At 46.7% G+C, this 25,368-nt stretch overlaps 2 protein-coding genes across 4 annotated transcripts in view; one reads left to right on the top strand and one right to left on the bottom strand.

Annotated features, from left to right (window-relative positions):
* B3gntl1 (UDP-GlcNAc:betaGal beta-1,3-N-acetylglucosaminyltransferase like 1) overlaps nucleotides 1-12,813 on the top strand; it is a 62,853-nt gene extending 50,040 nt beyond the window's left edge. For 2 of the 3 annotated variants that reach the window (XM_059272346.1, XM_059272348.1), the window contains 5 exons: nucleotides 1,321-1,445; nucleotides 6,174-6,309; nucleotides 6,430-6,498; nucleotides 6,910-6,984; nucleotides 11,316-12,813. In XM_059272346.1, coding sequence (XP_059128329.1) covers nucleotides 1,321-1,445; nucleotides 6,174-6,309; nucleotides 6,430-6,498; nucleotides 6,910-6,984; nucleotides 11,316-11,396 — 486 coding nt within the window. In that variant the 3' untranslated portion in view covers nucleotides 11,397-12,813. The remainder of the gene's footprint in view (nucleotides 1-1,320; nucleotides 1,446-6,173; nucleotides 6,310-6,429; nucleotides 6,499-6,909; nucleotides 6,985-11,315) is intronic. The other variant, XM_059272347.1, reaches the window with a different exon arrangement.
* Nucleotides 12,814-16,874: 4,061 nt separating this feature from the next.
* Nucleotides 16,875-25,368, bottom strand: part of Tbcd (tubulin folding cofactor D) — a 173,988-nt gene continuing 165,494 nt past the window's right edge. The window contains exons 35-39 of the mRNA XM_059272344.1: nucleotides 23,903-23,992; nucleotides 23,179-23,266; nucleotides 22,424-22,533; nucleotides 20,825-20,909; nucleotides 16,875-17,130 (exon numbers count right to left, since the gene is read on the bottom strand). Of these exons, the coding sequence (XP_059128327.1) occupies nucleotides 17,113-17,130; nucleotides 20,825-20,909; nucleotides 22,424-22,533; nucleotides 23,179-23,266; nucleotides 23,903-23,992 (391 nt within the window). The 3' untranslated portion in view covers nucleotides 16,875-17,112. The remainder of the gene's footprint in view (nucleotides 17,131-20,824; nucleotides 20,910-22,423; nucleotides 22,534-23,178; nucleotides 23,267-23,902; nucleotides 23,993-25,368) is intronic.

Raw genomic sequence — 25,368 nt, 5'->3', positions numbered from 1 at the left:
AAATTACTTCAGACTCTTCCCAGCATTCCTGTGGTATTTATAATTTTGCTAACTGCAGTGGATTTCGATGAACATGCCCTGATCCACTTCTCTGGTGCATCTTTGTCTCTGGGCCCACAGTACCTCATCCTGGATTAATGGCTGTTGGTGGAAAACTGTAGGTGGTGAGGAAGGGTTAGCTAGGCTGTCTCTATCCCTGAGTCTATTGGACCCTCAGGGCGTATCTTCACCTACCTGTGAAAATGAGCCCAGGACTGGGTTGTATCCTGCAGGGAGTTGGCTGACCGGCCATTTGGCCATGATGTCCTTCCAAGCCCCTGCCTGGCAACAGTGAACATTCTCATCCCCAAGCAACATTTCTGCACTGGTGAGCCTGACCCCAGCCTGAGCTGAGCCCTTCCTCAGATCTGTTTTGTATTATTTACTCTCCATTTTGGAACCAGTTTGAGTAGGTCTTAATTTTTCCATCCAAAATGTTTCCACCCCCACATCTTCCTGTTTGCTAAGGGTGTGTGATACAGTTCAGAGACTTGTCTCAAATTTTGTTACTTGAGCACATTAATGTTTGATATGGTGGATGAGGAAGTGAATTTTCATCATGGCAGTAATTGTTCTGCTTGAGAGAAGTGTACTTTCACCTCCCTGTCCCTCTGCTTATTTCCTGGTTCCTGGTTCAACATCGCCCCCTTCTGCCCATGATGTTAAAGTACAGCCTTATAACAGACTGTACTCAGGTGATACTCTTCTTCCCTTTTATCTCAGCCTGCCTTGTGTTCTGACACCCAACCTCTCCCCTGTTCAGCATCTCACTAGGGCCTCCTGAAAAGCCAGCATACCATCCCCTTTTTCTCTGTTTTGGTGAGCTTTCCATTCCCAAGGCCATGCAGCTCTATGCTCATTGATTATCCTGTGATTGTATCTGTTGATAGTTTGCCCCAAGGCCTTTTCTGCCCCACAAAGTAGAATTTAAGGCAAAACTGAGACTTCAGACCCTCTGCTTCATCCTCATGTCTGTCTTAGAGTTCATTTCTTATCTGCTGAGAAAACAAGTTGCTAATCTCCATTTCTTTCGTGTGACCTGAACTACCCTACATTACCCTTGAGTGTCAAGAGTGGATTCTTTTATTGAGACAAAGTCTGGCTGTGGTGTTCAGCTTGAGCACTAGCTTCTGGGCTCAAGCAATCCCGTGAGCTCTGCCTCCCAGATAGCTGGGGCCACAAGTGCCACCACACTTGACTCTAAGCAAAACACCCTTCCATAGCATCTGATAGCCTGGGTCAGTACCCAGCATAGTGATCACTGTCCTCTGCCTTTTTCAGGGGGTACCAGAGGACCTGTTGTTCTTCTATGAGCACCTTAGGAAAGGGGGTGGCGTCTTCCGGGTGGACCACAGCCTGCTCCTCTACCGCTACCACTTGTATGCAGCCACACATTCAGTCCTTGAGTAAGTAGGACATACCAAATTCTGGAAATACCTGGGATGGTCCAAGAACAGGTGAGATGCTGATGTGACCAGGCCCAGATCACTTGTAAGTTACTGGCGTGATTGGACCCAGGATTGGTGGAGTCAGGACTCTTCCATAAAGCTCATAATGGTGGAATATAGGGCATACCACTAAGGTGTTAAGGGTGGGGTCAGAGTATACTGGTAGTACCTTGTGGGAAGCCCTTCAGGGCCACTAGATGTCCTGTTCTTCAATGCCAAAGCCAAACACCAGTTTCCCTGATGGTGTGAGGTGAAGGCTTGCTCTCAACTTTGTTTTTATTTGCTCTTACCTAGCATGGCTCACCATGGGGCCCAGGAGGAGGTCTGGCAGGCTAACAGGCCCCGTGGTAAAAGGAGTTGTGGCTGAGCTATGCCTCCATAGCTGATGACCCCCCCCCTTCACTTTTCTTTGGCTGGCCAGCTGTCCTTGGCCCTCCAAGCCCACTGATTAAAGATGTGGAACCAGGCTTGCTTTTAGTGTAAAAGAGAGCTTGTTAACTCTTCAGTCTGCACTGTGGATGAGACAAGAGAATGAGTGGTAGACCATGTTTCTCACTAAGTGGTCAAACTTCAGTTACACGAGGTTCAGCAGTGCATATAAAACAGATATAGCAAGAGTAAAACTGTTTTAAAAATCATCTAGTATGGTTTACATCATCCTGTGTAAACTATACCTGAATTAAAACACACAGCACTATTTCTCCAAAGAAGAAACTCCTTCCCACTGTCCACTGATAGAGGTAGAAATTAGTGGCAAAGCACTGTGTGAGCTATCTGGACACCAAGGTGCAGGTGTTTCTGGTGCTGATTCTACCAACGGATTGAAACACTACACTCATCTCACACCATCATCCTGTAGGCCACGTGAGTATGAGATGCCTTGAGATCATGTGGTCATTTGTGTAAGGGAGGTCCTTCCCATGCTTGTCTGTGAGGCTCAAGACACATGGGTGGTGACTTGCAGCCCACCCAGCAGGCACTCATCATGCCCCTCAACAGAGCAGCCTGTGTATACAGAGTTCACTCCTTTATGTTTGCACAGTAAGCTTTGCCACCCACAGCATAAAAATAAGTGATCTAATAGGAGTTTCTGTGTTGGATTAAAGTCTTTAAGCTGTGAGCTACAGCACCTCCCAGGATAACAGCTGTAATTATAACCTGAGGTTTGCTTAAGAGTTGTATTTGTCTAAACTATGAGAAGTCTTCAGGTGGCAATATCTTGATTCTGTCATTTTTATTTCAAGTTCAAAATGGCCTCAATTTGTATCATTTATCTTTGTGTATGTGTGGCATACCTCAGATACCAAAGGACATATAGGAGAATAGCATCTTTAGGAAATCAAACATTCCTTAAACTTGTGAGCTGCGGAAACTACTATGTTGCCCCCTCATCCCCTTTATACTTTTACTGATGTTTCATCTTATAGACAGTGTGTTTAGCCTCCTATGGTACACATGCTGCCTATACTCTGCAAGCTGTTTGCTTCCTAGTGTCACAGTTGAGGTCTGTAGGGAAGTGTGTTTCTGACCTTGTTCCCAAGGAAGTATGATGCTGGATTTGTGCCTTTATCAAATATTTGGAGAGAACCAGATAAGGCCCTTTCCCCAGATGAGTATAGCAACAGGCTGTGTCTCAAAAGTAGGGATGAGGGGACCAGACATGGCACCACTGGTGTCCTGACCCCTAGTATCCAGCCTGAGACTACCTGTACTAACATATTGCTGGTGTGGTACTTGGCAGGTCAGGTGGGCCATCCCCTGTATGCCTCTAGCAAGGTTTTTGTTGTTGTTGTTTTTGTTTTATTTTTATTTATTTATTTATTTATTTTTATTTATTTATTTATTTTTTTGAGACAGGGTTTCTCTGTGTAGTTTTGGTGCCTGTCCTGGAACTCACTCTGTAGACCAGGCTGGCCTTGAACTCACAGAGATCCGCCTGGCTCTGCTGCCGCCACCGCCACCGCCACCACCACCACCACCGCCTGGCTCTAGCAAGGTTTTTATAGCCTTTTTTCTGGCCACAGATGCTGCTGACCAGTGGCTGTGCCTTCTGGGAATAGGGGCCTTTCCCTCCCCACCAGCCACCACTTACCCATGGACTCCTGTGTAGTAGCTCAATGCTGAGTCTGATGTTCCAGTGTCTTCCCAAAAAGTTCTAGAAACTTAGGCATATGGGTCCAAGAAAACCAGTTCCCTTAGCTATTGACCCCAGTTGATGGTCACTTAAAAAAAAGACAGACTTGCTGGGTGCCAGATGGTCCGTTCTCTAGGCAGAGTCCTAGGAGAAACAAGGCCAGTACAAGATGTTGCTAGCAAGGCCCAGATGTCCAGCAGTTTCTGCATCGTATCTTTTTATAACTGCCTGGACCCCCCTACCCTCCCATCAGAGGCCACCTAACAAAACTCAGGATGCCAAGGGCCTTATATGCCTAGAGCCCAGTCCTGGTGGACATGTTTGTAATTGGTGTATGAAATCATTGGTGCCAGTGTTTGGGGAAACTACGTTGACTTCACTCTACAGTTAAACCCACCGTTCTGCAAATAAATTTCACAGATGGAGCATGGCAGGATCAGGGTTTTTCTCACACAGACACCAAATGGACCCAGCCAGTGTGTGGGCAGGATATCACCAACACATCATCTGTGCTTGGTCTCTAGCAGGAGCTACTGTTGGACACATTTACTTACCTATGGCCATGCCACATACATATATGCAGAAATGCACATGGGTAATCACTGCACATGTACATGTACACCACACAAGTGCCCTGTACATATACTTTCACGGATTTGGTGCATACACACGCATACAGTGTACATCATGTCTTGCTCAGACACTGACCAAAACAGACCTCTTGTAGTGACCAAAGATATGGGGACAAACTCTCAGGTTGTCCTCAGAGGTTAAGTAAGGACAAGCAGCCCTCTAGGCAGGGCATTCCTTGAGGAGCCTGAGATAACAGAGGGGCTTCGTAGCCCCTGCTACATCTCCTGTGTTGATAATGCCATGAACCCTAACAGTGGGCTGTCTCCAAGCAGGTCTCCTGCAAAGGCCCTGGCTGAAGGCAGACGGGAAGGGGGACACTTGTGGCTAGGATGAGGTTGGAGGTTGGCCTGCTGGCATACCACAGGGTCTGAGCAGCCTGTGCCTGGAGTTCCCTCACACTCACTTTGTCAAGAAATCTTACCCACACTTAGGCAGAGTAGATAGGCATGTCATTACCTCTGCTGCGGGGTGCCTCAAAAAGGCAAGTCTTGCTTTTTAAACCTTTGACTCTACCCTTCTGCCTTTTGCTCCCATATTTAAACTGTCTGGGACCATCACACTAAAGTTTGCTGAAGGATAAAAATCAGAAGGACCGTTCTTGGCTTACGACATCCTGTGCTGTGAGATCAAGGTTCTCATTCTTAGGGTCTTCCATTTCCTTGGGTAACAGTATGGCTGCAGAGAGGTACACTGTATGGGGCTGAAGCATGTGCTCTTTGTAACTTTGTCTTATAAAGGGGACAATACAGCCATAGAGAGGATTGGCCAAGGTTCAGAATTAGATGTTATTCACTTATGTGGTTCCCCAGAACCCCTAGGGAATCCCCTACCAAAAATCACTGAGCTCAGCACAACCCTAATTAGAACGTTTTAACACAGGAGGTCTCAGGAAAATGCTTTGATGTGGATAGTGACACAAGAGGTGCAGCCCTGAATACAAGGGAGGTTCCATCCAAAGGACCAGAGTGTTGGGTCTGGGCAGAGAGACAGGGCTGGAAGGCCTGGCCCTAAGATGAGGGACAGCAGGTGAGTAGAGCTCTGGGGGCCTGAGAAGGAACCAGCTCTGGAGATCTGCATCCAAGGTCCTACTGTCTGGGAGCAAGTCTGTGCCCCAAAAGGGACATCTTTGAGATTGTGTGAGGGAAGGGACAGTCTGAGGCAGAAAATTTACTTCCTAGTGTGAAATTGACTTTTTACCCAGACCTTTCTTGTGAGTATTGACTAACCTGGGAAATTGGACCAGGGTTATTGGGTCCACTGTAACTCCCTTTTCACTCTGAGAGTGAAAATGTTTGCTACAGAAACATGGGGACCTAAGTTCAGTCCCCAGCACCCACATAGAGAGCTAAGAGTGGCAGTACACACCTGTAATCCTAGTGCCGAGAAGGGAAACAGGGGGATCCCTGGAGCTTGTTGGCTAGTTAGTCTTGTTGAATTAGTGAGCTCTAGGTTCAACTTTGTCTCAAAAAATAAAATAGAGAATGATAAAGATACCTGATGCCAGCCACTGGCTTTGCATGAACCTTCCTATATGTGCATACATGTATACATACCTGCCACATACTAGAGGCATTCATGTGCTGGTGGAACTGACAGCTATGGAGAGGCCCCATCTATCAAGTCTACATTTCTCAGGGTCCCACCTAGAAAGCAGGACCAATATGAGTGGCTTAAGGCTTCCTAAAGGGCATTGGTTTACGTGGTGGCTCATGGTGACCTCTGACTGTGACAGGTGGTATACGAATAGAGCCAGATCTCCCTTGGATATGGTTTAGACTTGGTGTGCCCCCACCCCTAAACAGGGTAAACCTAAGTACACATGTGTGCCATTCATGTATGTCCCCAGGGCTAAGGGGTGAGGTGGCTCTGGAGCCCACAACATCTGGGCAGCCCTTGTTTTCCCCTCTACTTGGCTACAGGATGACCATCTGGACCCATCGTGTCCACTTCCTAGAGGAACAAGTCCTACCTCATTGGAAGTCCTTCACCATTTGGAATGCAGGCAAGCAGGGACGTAGGTTATACCGCAGCCTGACTGCAGCCAGCCGGCGCAAGGTAGGACCCTTTCCTCCTCATCCTATTGGCCACTAGCCTGACTCTCACAATCCTATCACATCTTTATCCTATCTATATCCACCACCACCATCTGACCTGCTGACCCATGTTCACCCCCAGGTGGTGTCCTTCTGTGATGTTGATGAGAACAAGATCAAGAAGGGTTTCTACTGCCATGAGGACTCTCAGGTATGTAGCCATGTGGCAGAGCACCAAAGTACCTTACAGGGAAGGGTCGTCCATACCATGCCAGCTTTCCCTTACACTCATTCTGGCTCTGCCCAAAAATGTAACCCTCAGCCCTCAAAGAGTCTCCAGGATCCCTTAGGGCTCTGCCCCTGTCATCGGGGAGACTGCTACATATTCCTTCAATCTAAGCCTCAATGTTGGCATACCAGAGTTGGTTCTTCTTGTGGTTATCAGGTGTCTGGGGCTTCCAGAACCCAGGACACAACCACCTGCCCTACCCCTATTGGCCCAAGACACTCATCTGCTACTTGACCAGAAGCTCCTATGAGCAGAGGCTGTGGTTAGGACAGGTCCCAGGGAGCTCCTTCTGTGTGAAGCCCTAGTGACTCATGGCTGGCACTATCTCTGTAGGAAAGACCCAAGCCGAAGGTCCCCATCCTGCATTTCCAAGCTGCCCAGTCGCCCTTTGTCATCTGTGTGAAGCTGGTGAGTGTTGGCTATGGCTGCAGGACTCCTGGGTATCAGCCTTCCTACTCTGGTTATATGAACAAAGCCAAGGACAAGACCTGACCATGGGCACTGGGGCATAGCCCACTACCTATACCCTTATTGTAAATCAACTCTTACCCTGTGGCCATAAAAACACCCTGAGTTAGGTAAGAGGCCACAGCTGTTGCTCTGTGGGCTGGAGGCAGCTGGGGAGTGGCCTGTGGATGCTAGAAGTGGGGGGTGAGGGGAGCATGCCTGATAACGCCCTCATAAAGCTGTTCTCCATCCTTCCTTTAAACACTGAAAACCATTGTTCTGAGCCCAGGCACCAAGTTCAAGGTGCTGCGGTTCATGTTACTCAAAGGGTAGCCTTGCCCACATATAGTAACAGCCTGGTGGTGACCAGTGGGGCCACAGGACCCTCCTTTGGTTCATCTGGTTCCTCTGCTTTTGGTCATGTGGGCATAGATGCCAAGCATCCTGTTTCTGTGGAAACCAAGGTTACTTGTGGTCAGTGCTAAACAGAATCCCACAATCTCTCCAGGAAATGAGTCCCCAACAGTTGTGCCAAGCTGAAAATAACAAGACAGCAAGCTTCTTGCTGGAGCTAAGGCTAACCCTTCTTCATCTGCTCTGGATACTGCTCCTTGGTTGGTCAAGCATATGGCAGACATTCCCTCTCAGGAGACTCTGCTCTTCAGATACTATTCCCAGAACTCTTTAATGTGGTGACATTAACTGATGACAGTTTAGTATTCTGCATAGGAAGTTCTTTCCTATGCATAACGTCATGTTTATTAACGGAAAGCATCCATCATAGTTGAGTTCACCTGGAAGGGATGTGTGCCTGTCCATGTGACCTGTCCCAGGTCACTGACCATATGCAGTCTTGCTGGTCAGTAGCCCTTTCTCCCATTGGTGGCTTCTCCTCACTGTAGTGAAATGGGCCTGTCTTTGCACTAAGAAGCTTCTGGGTACAGGCCGAGGCAGAGCCAAGCAGACCTTGTACCTCAGTCACTCTTGTCAAACTGCTCACCATTGGCCTCTGACACTGGCAGGGGACAGTCAGCATTCCTGCCACCCACCATCCTGCTCCAGCTTTGAGTCCAAGACAGTCTTCTTTCTGAAGATCTCACTGCAGACGCTGGCAGGTTGTCTGTGATTTGCTTGACAACTTTTGTTCTCTAATAGTTTTTCTCTTTTAAAGTCCTAATGGGAATTTCCAGATATCTACCAGGAGAGAGGGCATGGCCACCCTGAATGTCAGCAGCCCCAGGACAAGGTATTACCAGCTCCAAAGACAGTGCTGTCACCCTCTGTTACCAGTGATGGATATGGTGGGCCCTCAGCAAATGGCAGCTCAGTCTCCAGCTGCAGCTGTCCACCACAGGTGTTGGGTCATGCAGGGGATAGTAGATGGTGGGCCAAGCTGTTGAGATGGTGGATGACATAGGTGGAACTTCAACCTGTGTTTCAACCCATGGCATTCAATCTGTGACAGCTCATTTCAGGTCATGGCAATGTTAGGCCTGGGTTCTAAGCCCCCACCCCCAAGAAAGTGAGACATGTCTAACTGTCTGTGTCTCCTGTGGAGTGATACCACACAGTAGCAGATGATAACAGCCACACCTGGAAACAGTAACATAACAGCATTAAGCTGGTGATACTATGCAAGTGGAAGGCCCCTCCTTAGCTGTTTCCACTGCTTACCAAGCACCTTCTAGCAGTCTGTAACATTTCTCTTAACACAGTAAGGAAGATAGACCTACTGTGATATGCTATGTGTGTGTGTATGTGTGTGGTATACTTGTTTGTGTTTGTGTATGCTAGTGGAGATCAGAGGTTGACACTGTCTTCTATTGCTTTCGTCTTCATCATCATCATTGAGACAGGTTCTTTCACTGAACTCCCTGATTCAGCAAGACTAGCTGGCCAGCCCGCAAGCCCAAGGGGTTCTCCCATCCCTGACTCCCCACTACTGGGACTGTAGTGTATGCCACCACACCCAGCCTTTACAGTAGTGCTAGACGGAACACGGGTCCAATGCTTGTGCGGAAAGCACTGTACTAAAGTCATTGCTAGCTCCAGAGCTTTAATTTATAAACTGATGATATTTTTAGAGTAACTTACATTATTTGACTTTCCCTCTTGTAGAAGTTTGATTCATTCTGATGGATATTCTTGATCATGACACTTTACAGAGCACTGCTCATACCTATATCTAGGACTTCTGCTTCTTAATTTTATCTGTGATACAACAAGAAGTTATTTTGATAGAAAGATTAACTAGGAATCCCTAGTTAATCTATTTTGTACATCTGATTGTCCTAGCCTTGCATATTAGGCAGCCCATTCTCTTGGTAGGGAATGCATTGGCTGAGATGGTCATTTCTGCTCTGTGGTCTCTTTCTACCAATTACCTGCTCACATTCCAGGGCCTCAGCACAGAGGGAAGCTACTCTTATTTTTCTCATTTAAATAAATTGCTGTACTCAACAAAGGTTGGCAAGCACTGGCCTAAAGGTCACATTTAGCCCTCCACCTGTTTTCATAAGTGGCCTTATTAGAATACAGAGGGTGTGCACTCACAGAACAGAGTTACAACTTCCTTAAGGAACAGTGCAGATGTTGTTCCAAGGAGATGGGCACAGTGCCCAAATTGTCCTATGCAATGTGCCCAGGCTCAGAGAGGAGCTATGGGCAGCAGCAAGACACCACATTCAGCTCACAGCATGATGGCCCCGGCTGGCAGGACACCTTCTTGGCATCAGCTTAGCACTGTGTACACACACAGTAGGATCATCTGTTTGCTACTCACGTGAATGGACTCCAACTTTTTGTTCTTATGTCTGGTTCCTCTCAGCACCTATGTGGTATAGACTATTGGATCGTGTTGGCATGTCAGGACCCTGGCTGGTGGGAGTCATCTCTAGTGTTCGGTTGTCATTATGCTGCTCTGAGGCCCCGTTCCTCTAGTTTACCCCAGAAGAGAAGTAGAAGTCAGGTTGTGACACCTCCGGAGGTCTGTTTCTACCCTTTTGGAGAATTATCTTGCTGTGGTTGTGGGAGTTTCTGACTTAAGGCTGAGCACCACTCATCTGGTGAAAATTTGGATTCCCTCTGCCATGTTTATAACTAGGCTTCCTCCTTTACTGGAGTGTGATGGCAGAATCCTCTGCAACTCCGGTGTTAATTCTTGTTGGCTTGGTGTCCTGCAAACACCCTCTTGTTTCATGACTGTCCTCTCTTTCTCCCAGGAACGTGTTAAATACAGGAGCATCTAGTGAGTAGTTCTGTGTTTAACAGTGCTAGGTCTCACGGGGTGCCAAGTTTGACCTACCCTGGCCAGAGCCTGTTACATCTCTGGATATGAGGAAGGGAAAGGAGAGGAAGTGAGAGGGAAAAGAGGAAGGGCAGGAGGTGTGACCACTGTGGACATTGCTGCTTTTCCAGGCAGAATGTTTTTACTCTGGTGTCTTTCTTTTTCTTTCTTTCTTTCTTTCTTTCTTTCTTTCTTTCTTTCTTTCTTTCTTTCTTTCTTTCTTTCTTTCTTATTTTTTAATTTTTTATTTATTTATTTTTTGAGACAGGATTTCTCTGTGTAGCCCTGGCTGTCCTGGAACTGGCTCTGTAGCCCAGGCTGGCCTGGAACTCAGATAGATCCACCTGCCTCTGCCTCCCAAGTGTTGGGATTAAAGGCATGCGCCACCACCGCCCAGCTCACTCAGGTGTTTCTAAGCACTGGTAGCAATGATGGGACAACGTAGGGTCAGGGTCACAGCTCAGCTCAGAGGCCTCTTGTGGTGGTCCAAAGACAAGAGACTTAGGAGGAACAAAGTGGTCCCTCCCACGTCCTGCCAGATTGCCCCAGACTCCCATCTACCACTGGTTGGGCTGTTCTTTAGCAAGATCATGGCACTTGTTCCCTTTGGGGATTGGGGTATGACAGATAAGAGGAATCAGAGGGTAGGTACTTGGCAGATCTTGCAGAGATGACAGGCACAGAGTACACAAAGTTCCCTGAATAGGCAGGAGGAAAGGTGAATCAGCCTGGGCCAACAGTGAGAGTGCCGTAACTACCTCCGTAGAGGGCCAGGGCTGGCTGGAAAGGGCACCTCTCAGTACCTCACCCTCTTGGTGACCAATACAACTATGTAACATGCTGCCCTCACTTCAGGCCCCTCCCCTAATCAGTAGAGGAGCAGAAGTTCATTGTGAGCCACCTCACAGGAGGTTAAGCAGGCCCAACCCCAGCCCCTGAAGCAATCTTTGCAAGCACCTCAGAGAGCAAGAGGAAGCCTGACTGAGCTGGATCTCTCTCCCCATAGGACCTCACAGGGGGTGAGTTTGAAGACAACCTGAAATCACTACGCTTGCAGGAAGGCCGGGACTTTGTTCACTTCAGCTGAGGCTGCCGCCAGGTGATCTACACGGAAGCTCTGCAGGTTCTGAGCCTTGTCTGCTCTACTTCCCTTACACGGACAACTGTCAGGTGAAGTGTGATCCTAATTAGTCTTAACAATAAAAACCCAGAGTCAGATATTAAGGGTGAAAGTTGAAAGATTAGAAAAGCAGAGCAGCAGCCACTAGAGACTTCTTACCTCTATGCATCCTCAGGCCAAATGGGGTTCCTGTCTCTATGAATCCTCAGACTGAATAGGCGCCAAGATCTGTCTCGACCCGCCTTATATTCCTGTCTCCAACTCCTTAGTGCTGGGATTAAAGGCTTGAGCCTCCTATTTGCTGGGGTTCAATCTCCTGTAGCCCAGGGTAGCCTTGAACTCCTGATCTTCCTGCTTCCTCCTCCCAAGTGCTGGAATTCAAGGTGTGTGCCACCACTGCCTGGCCTCTATGGTCAACCAGTGGCTAGCTCCACACTCTGATCTCCAGGCAAGCTTTATTTGTCAGAAGACAAAATATACATTTCCCCTCTTTTTGTCTAAATCAAAAGTGAAGGTTTTAACTAACATAGAAAAACTATATAATAAGTACAATAACTATATACAAATATATATCGGCAATAATTACATTAACAATGTCTACTTCACTAGCATTTGACAAATTCAAAGAAAATACTCTATTAGTTATAATTATAGTTTTTCTTAGTTATAATAGAAAGTAAATTAGATACAAAACTTTAGACTCACCAAGATAGATAATTATTTTCTCTAATTTTACCAAATGCAAATGGATTAGTGTTACTGTAATTCTTAATAACTGTTTTTGTTGTATATAGTTTTACTATATTAAGGTTAAAACCTTCCTTTTAATTAGACAAAAAGGGTGAAATGCTGTGGAATAATCCTCTTGTACACTGTAAAGATTTGTCACTCAAATTGGTTTAATAAAAATGCTGATTGGCCAGTAGCCAGGCAGAAAGTATAGGCTGGGCAACCAAACTAAGAATGCTGGGAAGAGGAAGGGCAGAGTCAGGAGTCACTAGCCACATGCAGAGGAAGTACGGTAAAAATGCCACACTGAAAAAAGGTACCAAGCCACATGGCTAAACATAGATAGGAAATATGGGTTAATTTACGTGTAAGAGCTAGTTAGTAGTAAGCCTGAGCTACTGGCAGAGCGTTTATAAGTAATATTAAAAGCCTCTGAGTAGTTATTCAAGAACTGGCGGATGGGAGAGAACAGTCCGCTTCCTCCCTGCTTCCTCCCAACTTCTCTCACGTTCAGTGTGTTAGTTTTCACCCTTTCATTTCTGCTACATAACTTGAGGCCTCAATCTTCTAAGCACCACTTTGGGCAAATTTCCCATGTTTGGTAACTTTGACCAACTGTCTGGTGATTTTTAAAATACTACTTTTCTTTTTAAAAGCAGGAGTCTGTGTTATCAAAGTTCTGGGTTCTAGGTTCTAGAAATATCTATTAAGCCAAGCTTTTCTTCATTTTTCAAACCATCTGTACTAGTTACCTTTCTCGTTGCTGTGACCAAATACCAAACAAGCAACTTATGGGAGGAGTGTGTGTGTGTGTGTGTGTTTGTATGTGTATATGTATGTATCAGCTCATGGTTTGAGGGTATGGTCCATCATGGTAGGGAAGGCATGATGGTGGGAGATGTTGTTCCCAACTGGGACTCTTCACCTTCTCATATCTTAGTGGAGCAGGAAGGAGAGAGGGCCAGAAGCAAGAGCCAGGCTCTAAACCTCAAACCCTATCCTCCAGTGACCCACTTCTTCAAGCTAGGCCCTAATTCCTAAAGGTGCCACCAACTGGGACAAAATGATCAAACTCAGGCCTGTCAGGGACATGTCACATTAAATGATAAAATCCTGAACTCTAATACATCTGATCTCTCTATTTAAGTTACCTTCCCAGATGGTAGGTTGGCCTTGATCTTCTTACGTTACTTCGTTATTTACTAACATAGTGTCTTACTGTGTAGCCCAGGCTGGTCTTGAACTCACCCTCCTATCTCCATCTCCTGAGTGGTGGGCTACAGATGTGTGCCTGGCTTAGACATTATGTTAGTACATTCAGATACATCCAAGGTTTAGAGCTCTGACTTCATCCTGCCAAACAGGAACCTTGGGCATCTCCCTCTCCAGCATTGTGCCTTCCCTACTACGGATACCTTTGTTCTAGGTGTACATTTCTGAACATACATAGCTTGTATTTCAGCCATTCTGACAGTCTGTGTCCCTCCAAGTTAGTCTTGTCTTTCAGTGGGGACTTGAATGCACTCCCATCATGACACCAATCTCCTTTCCTTATGTGATATTTTTCACAGCTTGTCCTCCTCCTCCTCATTCTTCGGTGTTAGACCTTTCTCTGTGCTAGAATACCTAACTCTTCTTTGGCAGCCCTTGGTGGGTTAGCAGGCTCACCTGGGTTTTCTACACACCACCCTCAGGTCACAGGACTGGGATCCCTTCCTACCTCACTTGTCCATTTGAAGAAACTTTTCATGTATAATAACCGCCCCCCATTTAGCTGCCATGCATTTCTCCCCTTGTTTGGTTTCCTAACTGAAACTATCCTGAGGCCATTTTTTCTGCTGCTTAAAGTTCACCCACAAAAAACACTGCTTTTAGCTGGGGATAATATGGAGACTCTGGCTGCACTGAGTTACAACAGCTCTCTTTCTTGAATGGTAGTTACACTGTGGTAGTTTGAATGTATTTGGCCCCCTAAGCTCATAGAAAGTGGCACTATTAGGAGTTATGGCCTCGTTGGAGGAGGCTGGATGACACATACTTTTAATCCAGACCTTGAGGCTGGAGGGCACACTTTTAATTTGGGCCACACCTTCTGGAAGAAGTGTGTCGATGTGGGGGAGGGCTTTGAGGTTTCATATACTCAGGATACCACCCAGTGAGTCAGTCGACTCCCTGTTGCCTGCAAGATGTAGGACACTGGGCTATTTCTCCAGCACCATGCCTGCCTGCATGCTGCCATGCTCCCTGCCATAATGGACTGAACCTCTGAACTGTAATCAAATTAAATGTTTTCTTTGAGTTGTTGTGGTCCTGGTGTCTCCTCACAGCAGCAGCAAACCCTAACTAAGACATACACTAGTCATATCATTTAGCAAGCTGACAGTCACATTTTTCAGAACAGTGTGGCTCTTGCTGTCTTCCTCAACTCCACTGTGCTACCATCTCCTTCTCAACAGTTCTGTAATTCCACCCAGTGCGCCTGGCACCAGCTCACTTCCCCCGTCAAGGACTGGGTGTCTAAACATGAACATTCCTCGTAGTCAGAGGCAGCAGGAATACATATGGGCTTACCAGCTGTTCTCTTGGGTAGCTTCCAACCTTGCAAGGTCCTGTCTACCTCTGTCTTGAGCTGGGGACTCCTCCATATGGGACCCTCCACTTTTGCTTCTGCTATTTTCTATCCTAGAACCTCTTCCTAATCTTTTTTTTTTTAAGTTTTTTTTTTTAATTTTAACATTGCATGTGAGTATAGTTTCTGCTGAGGCCAAAGGTATTGAATTCCCCCAAAAATGGAGTTATAGGTGGTTGTAAGCCACCCCATATGGGTGCTGAGAATGAACTCAAGTTGTTTGTAAGATTACTGTGCTTTCTTAACCACTGAGCCATCTCTCCAGCTTCTCTGACAGTTTCTACCTCTTAACTTTTTTTTGGGGGGAGGGGAAAGCTATTTATCTATTTGTAGGATCTTAGGTGTATACTACCGCACCCAGTTTATATGGTGATGGATCATCAACCCAGGGTTTCTTTATGCTTTTGTTGGGGTAGGGTTTTTCTATGTAGTCCTGGAACTCACTATGCAGACCAGACTGGCATCAGAGATCCGCCTGCCTCTAGTGGAATTAAAGGTGTGCACACCACTCCTGGCTACCCAGAGTTTCTTGCATGCAACATCCCCAGTCCTGTCACTTTCCTTTTGGAAATTGTTCTTTTATATTGGTTCTAGAATTATGGGCAGTGACTTGGTTCTACTGTCTTGTTGATAGGCTTCTCTCCCTGTTTGTGGACATCAATTTCATCCTTAGAGAGTGTATCTTCCTGTCACAGCATTGCTAGTTAGTGTCAGTTTACCTAGGCTTTCAACATAGGAGTTCTGGGGGCGCACTGGATGTTTCCTCTTTACCCAATGCAGTAAAAAAGCCAGAGCACTTTCCTGTGAGGACAGTTTTTCCATCTATCAGTGCTGAGGGCACAGCTCTGTAGGGTCCCAGTTTTATTAGGTTCCTTGTGGCCTTTTATCTACTCCACACTACTACCAAACTTCATTAGTAGACCTAGGAACATGGCCTTGGGCACAGAGCCCTTAGCTGCTTTCTTCCTGCTCTTCAGCTCATAGGGTTCACAGCAGGCCAGGTATGCACTCCTCTGTGAGCACATACACCTACCTAATTGGCCTCCTGCCCAAGCATGCCCCTTTACACACACACACACACACACACACACACACACACACACACACACACACAACTTGCTATTTGCTGAGCCTGTCCTCCTAACACCCAGCATTGCTAACCTGATGGACTGTCTTGGCCACCCTAGCTGTCATGATGCCTTAAGTGGAGGGCTCCCTCTAAGTAATTCAGTGGAAACCCCTCCAGGCACCCAGTGGGAACAGTTGTCTGTGGATGGGATCTGCATGCAGAGGTGGCTGGCCAGGACAAAATCCTTTACTTCGATCATTAAATCTCAAGAATGTCATCAAAATATGACAGTGAAGCCTATTTCATCGGGTTATCTCAGCTAGGCTTTCTCCTGCTCACAAACAGAAAATTCTGAGTCTAGGTGTGCAAGGCTGGAATGAAGTATGAGCAAGGCCTCAGGTGGAGGTCCCTGACACCAGGTCAGCACAACAGACCTCCTGCAGACCCAGGCTTAGAAAGTGACTCTCAGTAAAGGGAGCAGCCTATGTGTTATTAAGTCCAGCTCCATGAGATGCAGGCTGTTAAATGAGTGAACACAGACTACTACAGGCCTGGCCACTTCACCTTTGTAAGAGCAGTTATCAATTCTGTCCCAGCTATGTGTTCAGCCTCAACTCTGTAGAGATGAGAGGCACCCCCTTCATCTGGGGCTGAAGCTTAATGAGCAATGCCAGCAGCCCTTTCCAGGCCTGGGATATAGAGAGTTCGAACAGGCAGGCACAGGGCTACCACAGCAGGACAGGTAGGCATGCAGGCCCTGGGACAGGAAGTGCAGAGGATCCAGGCCTCAGGCTCGATTCTGATGATCTCTTGCTTAGACCTTTGTAGTATGGCTGGTGATTTGACTGGCTTAGCATGTGGGAGGGGAGCTGCCTGCCACTGCATCTGCCCAGCACTTCACACTCTCCACCAGAGTGTGAGACACCCATCACTCTGTGCCTAAAACACAGCAAAGCACTGGGAGTGGAGCCCACAGTGGATCTTCACGTTAAGTCCCAGAAATAGACAGAGGCTGGGCTGTATGGTACATGATTTAATAGAAAGCACATCGTGTTAGAACAGCAAGAGTACATGCAGTCCAGGCCACCAGAGCACAGCATGCATGAAGAGTTACTGCTCTCTGTGGATGGCTTCCCAATCCATCTAGCAGCATGGGCCACCTTTCTCAGAAGTCTGTGGCACCAAGTTTCCATGACGGTAAAGCTTGTTGTAGAGCCTGAGGGCAGGACATCCCAGCTAGGTAGGCAATGAATGGCTCAGCTTCCAGGAGCAGGCTGTAAAAACACATAGCAATGTCAGGCTGATCCCCACCCCACCCTCTCTGATATATGGCTAAAGACTGCCATGTCCTAGGACCCTAGCAGGTTGAATTGTGTAGTGATAGCTCTGGTGGCCTCGAGAGTAGGCTGCTAAACTGTTTACATTATGAAAACATATGTTCAAAGTTTTCCTAACAATGTAAAGAGCATAGTTGAAAACTCAAGTTCACTCTCCACATAGGAGACTGAGACTACACTGTGGCTCCATCTGTTGCCACCACTCCTACAGCCATTCAAGCCACCAGGCCACTGCCTGTGTGTCTTATGATGGCTCCTGCAAGGGGGAAGCCCTGGGAGGACTTGGGCACACAGACCCAGTATAGTACACACGAGAGAGGAAAAGAACAAAATCTTTCCCAGCATGACAAGGAAGTGACAGGAGCTCAGAGTTTAAAGCTAGATCATCAAAGCAAAGAAAACTGAAGAAAAACAGGAGCTGATCATCAAGACCATATCAGCTAAATACCAAGGCCCCACGGTTAGGACAAGCCAGTTTCAGACAGGGCTCTGCAGCTAGAGGTCAAGGCCAGGGATAAGGCAATGTGTCAAGAAAGAGTGCTGGCCCCAGGGTAACCAGGGACAGAAGAACAGAACAGTGAAACAAGTTAACAGGATAGGAAATGAAATCCAGATAAGGGAAAAAGAAACATTAAACAGGAAGGTCAAACAGGAAACAAAGATATGAATGTAAACTTGTCAGTAATTATACAGTAAACATGAATGCATGAAACACTAATTTAATAAAGATTTTTAAATGATGGTAAAGCATAATCTTGACAATACTGTTCATAGACATTGAAAGTATGACAGGAGACATGCTGACCCGATGTCACCACACTAACAGTGTTGGCAAAGGAGATGTCAAGAGTAGAAACACCTAGTAACCCAGCTTCAAAATGCATCCCCCAAAAGGTCAAACATAATTAAAGGACATTTAAGACAAATGCAAAACACTACTTTCTCAGTAACTGATGCTGTAAGGTGACTTAAAAATATGTACTAATACCTTTGGGCTGGTGTGGCATCATTAACACTTGAGACTTCGCTTATGCACAGGGCAGGAGAGTCTATCTGAGGCCTCACTCTACTCTATACAGAAAAAGTTGCACAATTGAAAAAAGTCTTTTTTCAGAATGTCAGAGAACTCAGCTCTCCATCCTGAAACTGGAGATACAACATATGAGACACACAGCCTAGCAAAACCCACCAAAAGGCCCATGTGTACCTGCATAAGCTGAGAATACCAGCTATGGGGGGCCTGCAAGGTTCACCTCATGAGATCTGAAAAACATTCACTCAGACCCAGCAAGGTGGGGAAGAATCACCTTTGTCAGACACACCAGAACCACGTCTTCTAGGGAAGGATGCAGGTCACATGAACCATGCTAACAGTATTAGGAAGGCTACAGGTCAGGCCAAGCCCCAGGTTGGAGACCTGCTGGCTGATTGGAATGTTCCTCTGTCCCTGACTCACCTGGGACTTCAGCATGAGGCTGGGCTTCTGAAGGGCTTAGGTTCTATTAGGGCAGGGAGCCCAAGGTCAAGGGTGAAAACAAATGCAGAAACCCTGAGGCCTACATCACAGCCAACATCCAACAGCAGCTTCCAGCCAGAAAAGCAAGTCCATATACTGTTGTCCATTGATCAGCACTAGTTCTTAGGAAAGACACACACACACACACACACACACACACACACACACACACGCTAAGAAAAGCATCACTCAAAGACAGAAGAGGTGCCAATAGCCCCTGACATAGAGATGGGGATTATCAGGCTAAGAATTAAAGACATTCCAGGAAGGTGAGCTGTGGAGAGCAGATAGGAGCTAGTAGGTGGAGGTAGTGGTTTGGATGAGAAAGGCCCCATAGGCTCATGTTTGAAAACTCCTTCCCCAGTTGGTAGAACTATTTGGGAAGGATTTGGAAGTGTGGCCTTCTTGGAGGAGGTATGTCACTGACAGTGGGCTTTTGAGGTTTCAAATGACTCCATTTCCAGTATATTTTGCTTCCTGTTTATAAATCAAGATATGAGCTCTGAGCTGTTCCTACTGCCGTGTCTCTGCTCTGCCATTATGGACTGAAGCCATAAACCCAGTGAAATGCTTTCTTTTGTAAGTTGTCTTTGTCATGGTGTTTTGTCACAGCAACACAGCAGGGGTACTGAGGGGCGGGGGTCAGAAGGAAATGCAGAAGAACACACTAAGAGTCCTTAAGCTAGCATGTGAACAGGTCAGGAACTTTCTAAGCAGAGATGAAATTGGAACAACGTGAGCTGTTCCAAAAACTGGGGACCAGTCACACAGACAGCATCTCCATCTGTAGGACTGGGTGACCTTCCAGGGCACATAAGCCTGAGGCCTAGTGTCAATCAGGGACCTCAGCTCCCTCTAGCCTCAACATTGCCCCAGGCCAACCTGGCTGGCTAGTATATAAACTAGTTCTGAGAGTTTAACCAAACTCCAAGGGTCAAGAAGAGTGAAGACAATCTTGGACAGAATAAAACTGGAGGACAGACATGGTGGGCACCCTGAGCTGTTGTGAAGTCCACACCTCTTCCATCATACAGTTTGTACTAGCTCACAGACGGACAGCATGATCCTTGTGCACAAAAGGGATTCCAAAGCATCCTACTTATGCAGTCACTTGACAGTGGTGGAGACAGGACACCGAATCATCTGTAGAATGAAGCTGGCTGATACAGACAGCATAAAATGACCTTCCCTTTACACCACAGCTGGTCAGTTCCAAGTGAACTAAATTTCTGTGTGAAGAGCCAGTACATACAGCTTTTAGAAACAGCAGGCTTCCCACCTGCCTACATGTGTTAGCTAGTTTTATGGAAGCTTGACACAAGCTAGAGTCATTTGGGAAGAGGAACTCTCAATTGAGAAATATCTTTATAAGCTTGTGCTGTAGGCAAGCCCATAGGGCATTTTCTTAATTAGTGATCGATGTGGGAGAGCCCAGCTCAGTGTGGGTGGTGCCACCCTTGGCTGGTGGTCCTGGGTGCAAAGACACTGCATAACCTCAAAGTAGACCACAATATAAAAGGGAGAAAAGCAGTAAGATGGAGCATGTTTCTAGGATGAAAACTTCAATATGTAGAGTTTTTTAAGTCCCTACAGACAGACTGACCCACAGAACACGGGAGGAGAGCCCAAGGGCACAACTTCCATGACAACGTCAGCACAAGGGGCCTCAGAAACGGGAAACACACCAAGGCCAAGAAAGGCAAAGAGGACAAGCACCGGCAGTGAAGAGGACCAAGGCCCCAGTGGGGCAGGAGTCCAGGGAGAGATGGAAGCCTAATGAGACAGGCAGGTGTCCTCAGAAGAACAGAGCCCCCAATAGGATGTATATCCAGGCAGGGAGTGATGAGAGAGCTAAAGCCTCCTTCCCACACAGTGGAGGCTTTCCTAGAAGGTAGAACTGAGACAACATGTCGCCTCCAACAACTGCACACCTGGAGCCAGTTCACTATGAAGACAGAACTCACCCACCCTGGCAGCAGAAGCAGCCCTTCCAGCTGGCCTGGAGAAAGTAATGGCAGTGATGACACTGATTGTGGGACCCAGTTTACTTTAGACCAGAGCTCAGAACAATGGACAACACAGGTGCCATGTGTCCTAGAATACTAAGAGCATTACCTTTGGAACCAGCTGGGGTCTGGGCACACCAAGGAGGTCACATAGGTGATTCCGCTGACCTCTTACAACTGGAAGCTCTGCATCCCTAAGAAGGAAAGCATTTGAGTCCCCTATACCAACATGGTTCAGCTCCCCCCACCCCATGAAACCTGGTGGTGCTGGGGTAAAAGTCCCTATTCTCCAGGGTAGACAGGGGCCTTACCCTGTTCTAAGAACATACAGAAGAGATGATACCTCAGGCTAAGAGGACTTCTGAAGCTTTATTAGAACTCAGCTGTTGTTGGCTTTCATTGGAACAGAAAAGTAAGAAGCATATTTTGTATATAAAGGAGTTAGTAAAAAAAAAAAAAAAAACAGTCCTCTGTAAACCAGGTGTCATGTTTTTGCAAAAGAGCAGAGATCCCAACACCCATGTAGGGCAACTCACAACCACCTGTAACCTCAGCCCCAGGGGGATTTGGACACCCTTATCTGGCCTTGGTAGGCAATTGCACTCACATGCACATACAAGCCCTGACATATGCATATACATTATTAAAGATAAAAATAAATCCTAAAATATAAACAAAAAAGTTCCTTTTCCCTCCCTGCTATCCTTACTCAAAATGAGCGTTTTAGAAAGTTGGAAGTAATGTCCACTCTCCTGAAGTTTGACCAGTCTCTTCAGAAGGCACTGAGCTGAGTTTCTACTGACAGCAAAGATCTTGAAATACATTCTGACCTTTCAGGTCCCCACAGCTCTCATCTAGGCAGGAAGGCCACATCCTAGCATGAGCTCCTAGGGAGATCGCTGTTTTGAGGGGCATGCATAAATACACTACAAACCCTTACTTGCCACCCCAACAGACCTGCTAGCATTTGAGTCAGCAATACCCCTCTCCATCAGTCTGAGGGGACAGTGTCCACAGTTAGTAGCAGTAACTTGGGCTACCTGGCCCAAATAGTGCCTCCCAAATAGTATATCTAGAACAGGGGACAAGTCAGCTTAAAGTGCACCTGTGCACAGGTGATGGTTTTGTGTGTGTGTTTGGCAGTACATACCTGTACATATGAGCAGCTGTATGTATGTGATTATGTATACAAACATGCATATAATTGTGTGCAAGGCCATATGTGTGTACAGTGCCTGGATCACAGGTCATAAAAGTTCTTGCTGTTGTGACTAACTGCTTCCAGGCTCAGCCTATAGCACCTGTGAATCACACCCACAGGCTGTACACCCCACCACCACCCTCTCCTCTGCACTTCTTGACTTTGAAGACAAGTCTCTAGGCCATTAAAACAGAGGAAAGACTATATGGCCCTTGCAGTAGCAAAATAAAAGTAGCTAGCTGACATCCACCTGGTGGCATCCCGATGACCCTATATTCCAGTTACTGAAAAACACCAGCTTCTGAACCACTCTACCCACCTTGCTCACAAGAGGAGAAAAGCAATTGCACATTAAACATTTTCCCACCTGAAGCTCCCACGATGTGTCCTCAGCCCTTTGTGAAGTTGAGAGGTGGCCCTGAGCTGTTGAGAAATGTCTCCCCTCTTTCCATCAGAAGCTATGAAGACAGGAGAAAGTGGCACCAGGCTTGGGCAGCCCCTACTTACCAGGCTGTGTCACTGAGCACAGACATGACCTCATCAAGCACATCGGCATCTACCAAGTCGCTATAGGTAAGCACCATCTCGTACACCTGGCTTGCTGTAGTCTTCCGGATCTGGGACAAGAACAGCAGGTCAACAGGAGGAAAACCCACGACCACCTAGGGAGCCTAAGGGATTTTACGAAAGTCCATAAAAGGAGGGAAATGAACTTGGCCACAGCCCAGACTTCTGCCATCAGACATGCAGCAGAGGGGAAGACCTGTAGCCTTTGTCAGAAGGTGCAGTAGGGACTCCTACCTGGGAATCTGTCTCTCTTGCTATCTTTTCTGGTTATGTCCTGTGACAAACTGCTTCATATGAGATCTGATCTATGCCTGGTAATGTGCATTTCTAACAAAGAGGCTGAGCTGTGGGTCATCCCACTCTACCTCAAAAATCCACTGTCCTTTGCAGAAGTTTCCTCCTGACTTTTTAGGGGGGAAAAATGTCACTTTGGAATACTCAAAGAGTTCTTGGGTAAGAAAGGGAAATCCTAACCCTGGGCTGTTAACACCCCACCCTCAGCAGTACTTACCCATGTTCACCCTGCCCAGTACCAGCACTCACATTCCTTTCATACAAACCCCAGCACCTCCCACACCTGAAAACTATCTCCACAGGCACACCATCTCACCCTGTGTTTACTTCTAAACCTACTTCAAAGTTATGCCAACATATACTCATCTTTAAAGGCCACACATAAGTGCAGACACACTCACCACAGGGAAAGGGTGGCCAAGGAGGAGGAACAGTTGCAGAAGAACCTTTTTTCTCACATCACCACTGAACTGCACCATCCCACAGAGCCTGCAGAAGACACATAGGTTACATGCAGCTGTGCCACACTCAAGTTACCCAAGGACCCAAGACACATGGGAGACCCAAAAAGTACACAGCATAAACCTTGAGACATATGTGTGTGTATACCTACATACACACCTGTGTGTTGTGTACTAGTGTGCTCTCATGTGATATACACAGTAATGTATACAAGTATGCATTGTATACTAACATGCTCTCATTTGCTTACATATACATGAGATCTTTGTACTAACATGTGCCTGTGTATCCAGATTCCTGCATTCCCATGTGTGCATGTTTGTATACCTTATGTGATTGCCTACACATGACCAGTTTTCTGTACCAGCATGTACTTGCCCATGCAGCCAGAGCCCTGAACTAGCATAGGTGTATTAACATTCCTTGAGCATATACAGTAAGGTGCCAGAGTAAGTGACAGATGTGAGCAAGTGAGAGATGTAGCTTTCCTGTTCAGATTGATCCTCCTCCCAAATGCCACTATTAACAGTCTGACCTTTCCTTTCCTAAATGAAGACTAAAACATTCCATTTTAAACAGCTTTGTGATTGAAACTGTATTTCCCACCAGGAACCACCAAGTCCCTCCTACTTTCGTCTCCATCCAGGAGCACTTAAAACTCACACTGCAATGCTCGACCGAAGTTTCTGGATGTCTTTTGACTTCCTGATTTCTTCCTTACAAAGTGTGAGCAACTTCACACAAAAGGGGTGGCTTAAAGGAGAAAACATTATTGTAAGAAGATCTTTCACAGAAATGCAGAGCACTTGCTGTAGTGGTGTCCAGTGGTGCTGTTGGTACCAAGTAACCTGAAGGTCAGCTTGCTCAAAAGATACTGGACCATGTGGCATCAACCACTCTCTTTGGTTCCCAACATGCACAGCAGAGAACAGATGTCCTATTTCATTACCCATAAGATATTCCATAACCCACATCACCCATGGAATTTGACACTTGGGCAGGCCCTGGCACAGTTATGGCATGACCATATCCAAGTGACCCTCCCCAACAGAAAAGACCCTACCAGCAAGTGCTACTTCATGGAAAGATGCCATGTGAGGGGTCTTGGTTACAGAGGAGGACAATGAGTCCTAGTCATCCCCAATGACCTTAATACTGGGCTACTATACCAGGATAATCCATGACAGTTAACTCCCAGGTCAACTCTGGTGTGAAGAGGATGTTGCTGTACCCTGGGACTTTGATCCAGGACACAGGGATCTCAATCCTCTGGCCAGCTCCCTAAAGTGTTTGTTGGATACAGAATGACTGTCATATTGCTGAGGGCTGTGGTTATTGTTGTTCCCAGCTTGCACAAGGACTCTGTACACATCCTTAACTGGTCTTGCTACAGGACTCATGCACAGTTCCGTTGCTCCTCTAGACTTAGAGGTCACACACACCATAGACACTCTATGATCCCAATGGTTCCATTCAGGTCTACATTGAATCTCTAGCAACCCTGTTGGTTCACACACCAGGATTCCTGGAAGACTCCCATGATTAGGCTCTAATGAACATCTCAGTTCTGCCTGTCTGAGTGGGGTGACATGGCTTCCTGGACATCTGCTAGTCTAAAGATTTCTGCTGTGAAAAGAGACACACAAGTCAAAATGTTTTCAGCTTCTATGACTCCCTCACTCTTACATTTGTTGGCATCATGCCCGTGGATCAGCCCCTGTCCAGCTCCCTCTTCCTGCCAGTCATACTGATCAATAGCCAGTTACTACTCAGATCCCAACATATATTCTCAACAATGATACCAACCTGGTTCCCATATGCTGCCAGTCTCCAGGGAAGTTGGCCTAGATTCAGAGTGTCTAGGATCAGGGGATACACCAGCACTGAGAAGGCACTCCCAAAAGGGGCAGAGGCATGGACCTACCTCCCACCCCTCCTGGTGTGGCTGCAGCCATCTCTAGATGGTCAAGAAAACCCACAGTGCTTGGAAAAGGCTAACTCAAGTCCTGGTTGCTGAACACTATCCACCCTTGCCCAGGCCTCCCTCAAATCCGAGCCATTCTCTAAACTCAACATTGGCAAGTGGGCAATAAGACACAGAATCCTGTGCTCCAGAATGGACACACCTT

This window comes from Peromyscus eremicus, chromosome 8a (assembly GCF_949786415.1).
Source record: "Peromyscus eremicus chromosome 8a, PerEre_H2_v1, whole genome shotgun sequence".
Classification (NCBI taxonomy): domain Eukaryota; kingdom Metazoa; phylum Chordata; class Mammalia; order Rodentia; family Cricetidae; genus Peromyscus; species Peromyscus eremicus.
Note: the sequence above shows the minus strand (reverse complement) of the source record. Positions and strands in the feature narration are given on the sequence as shown.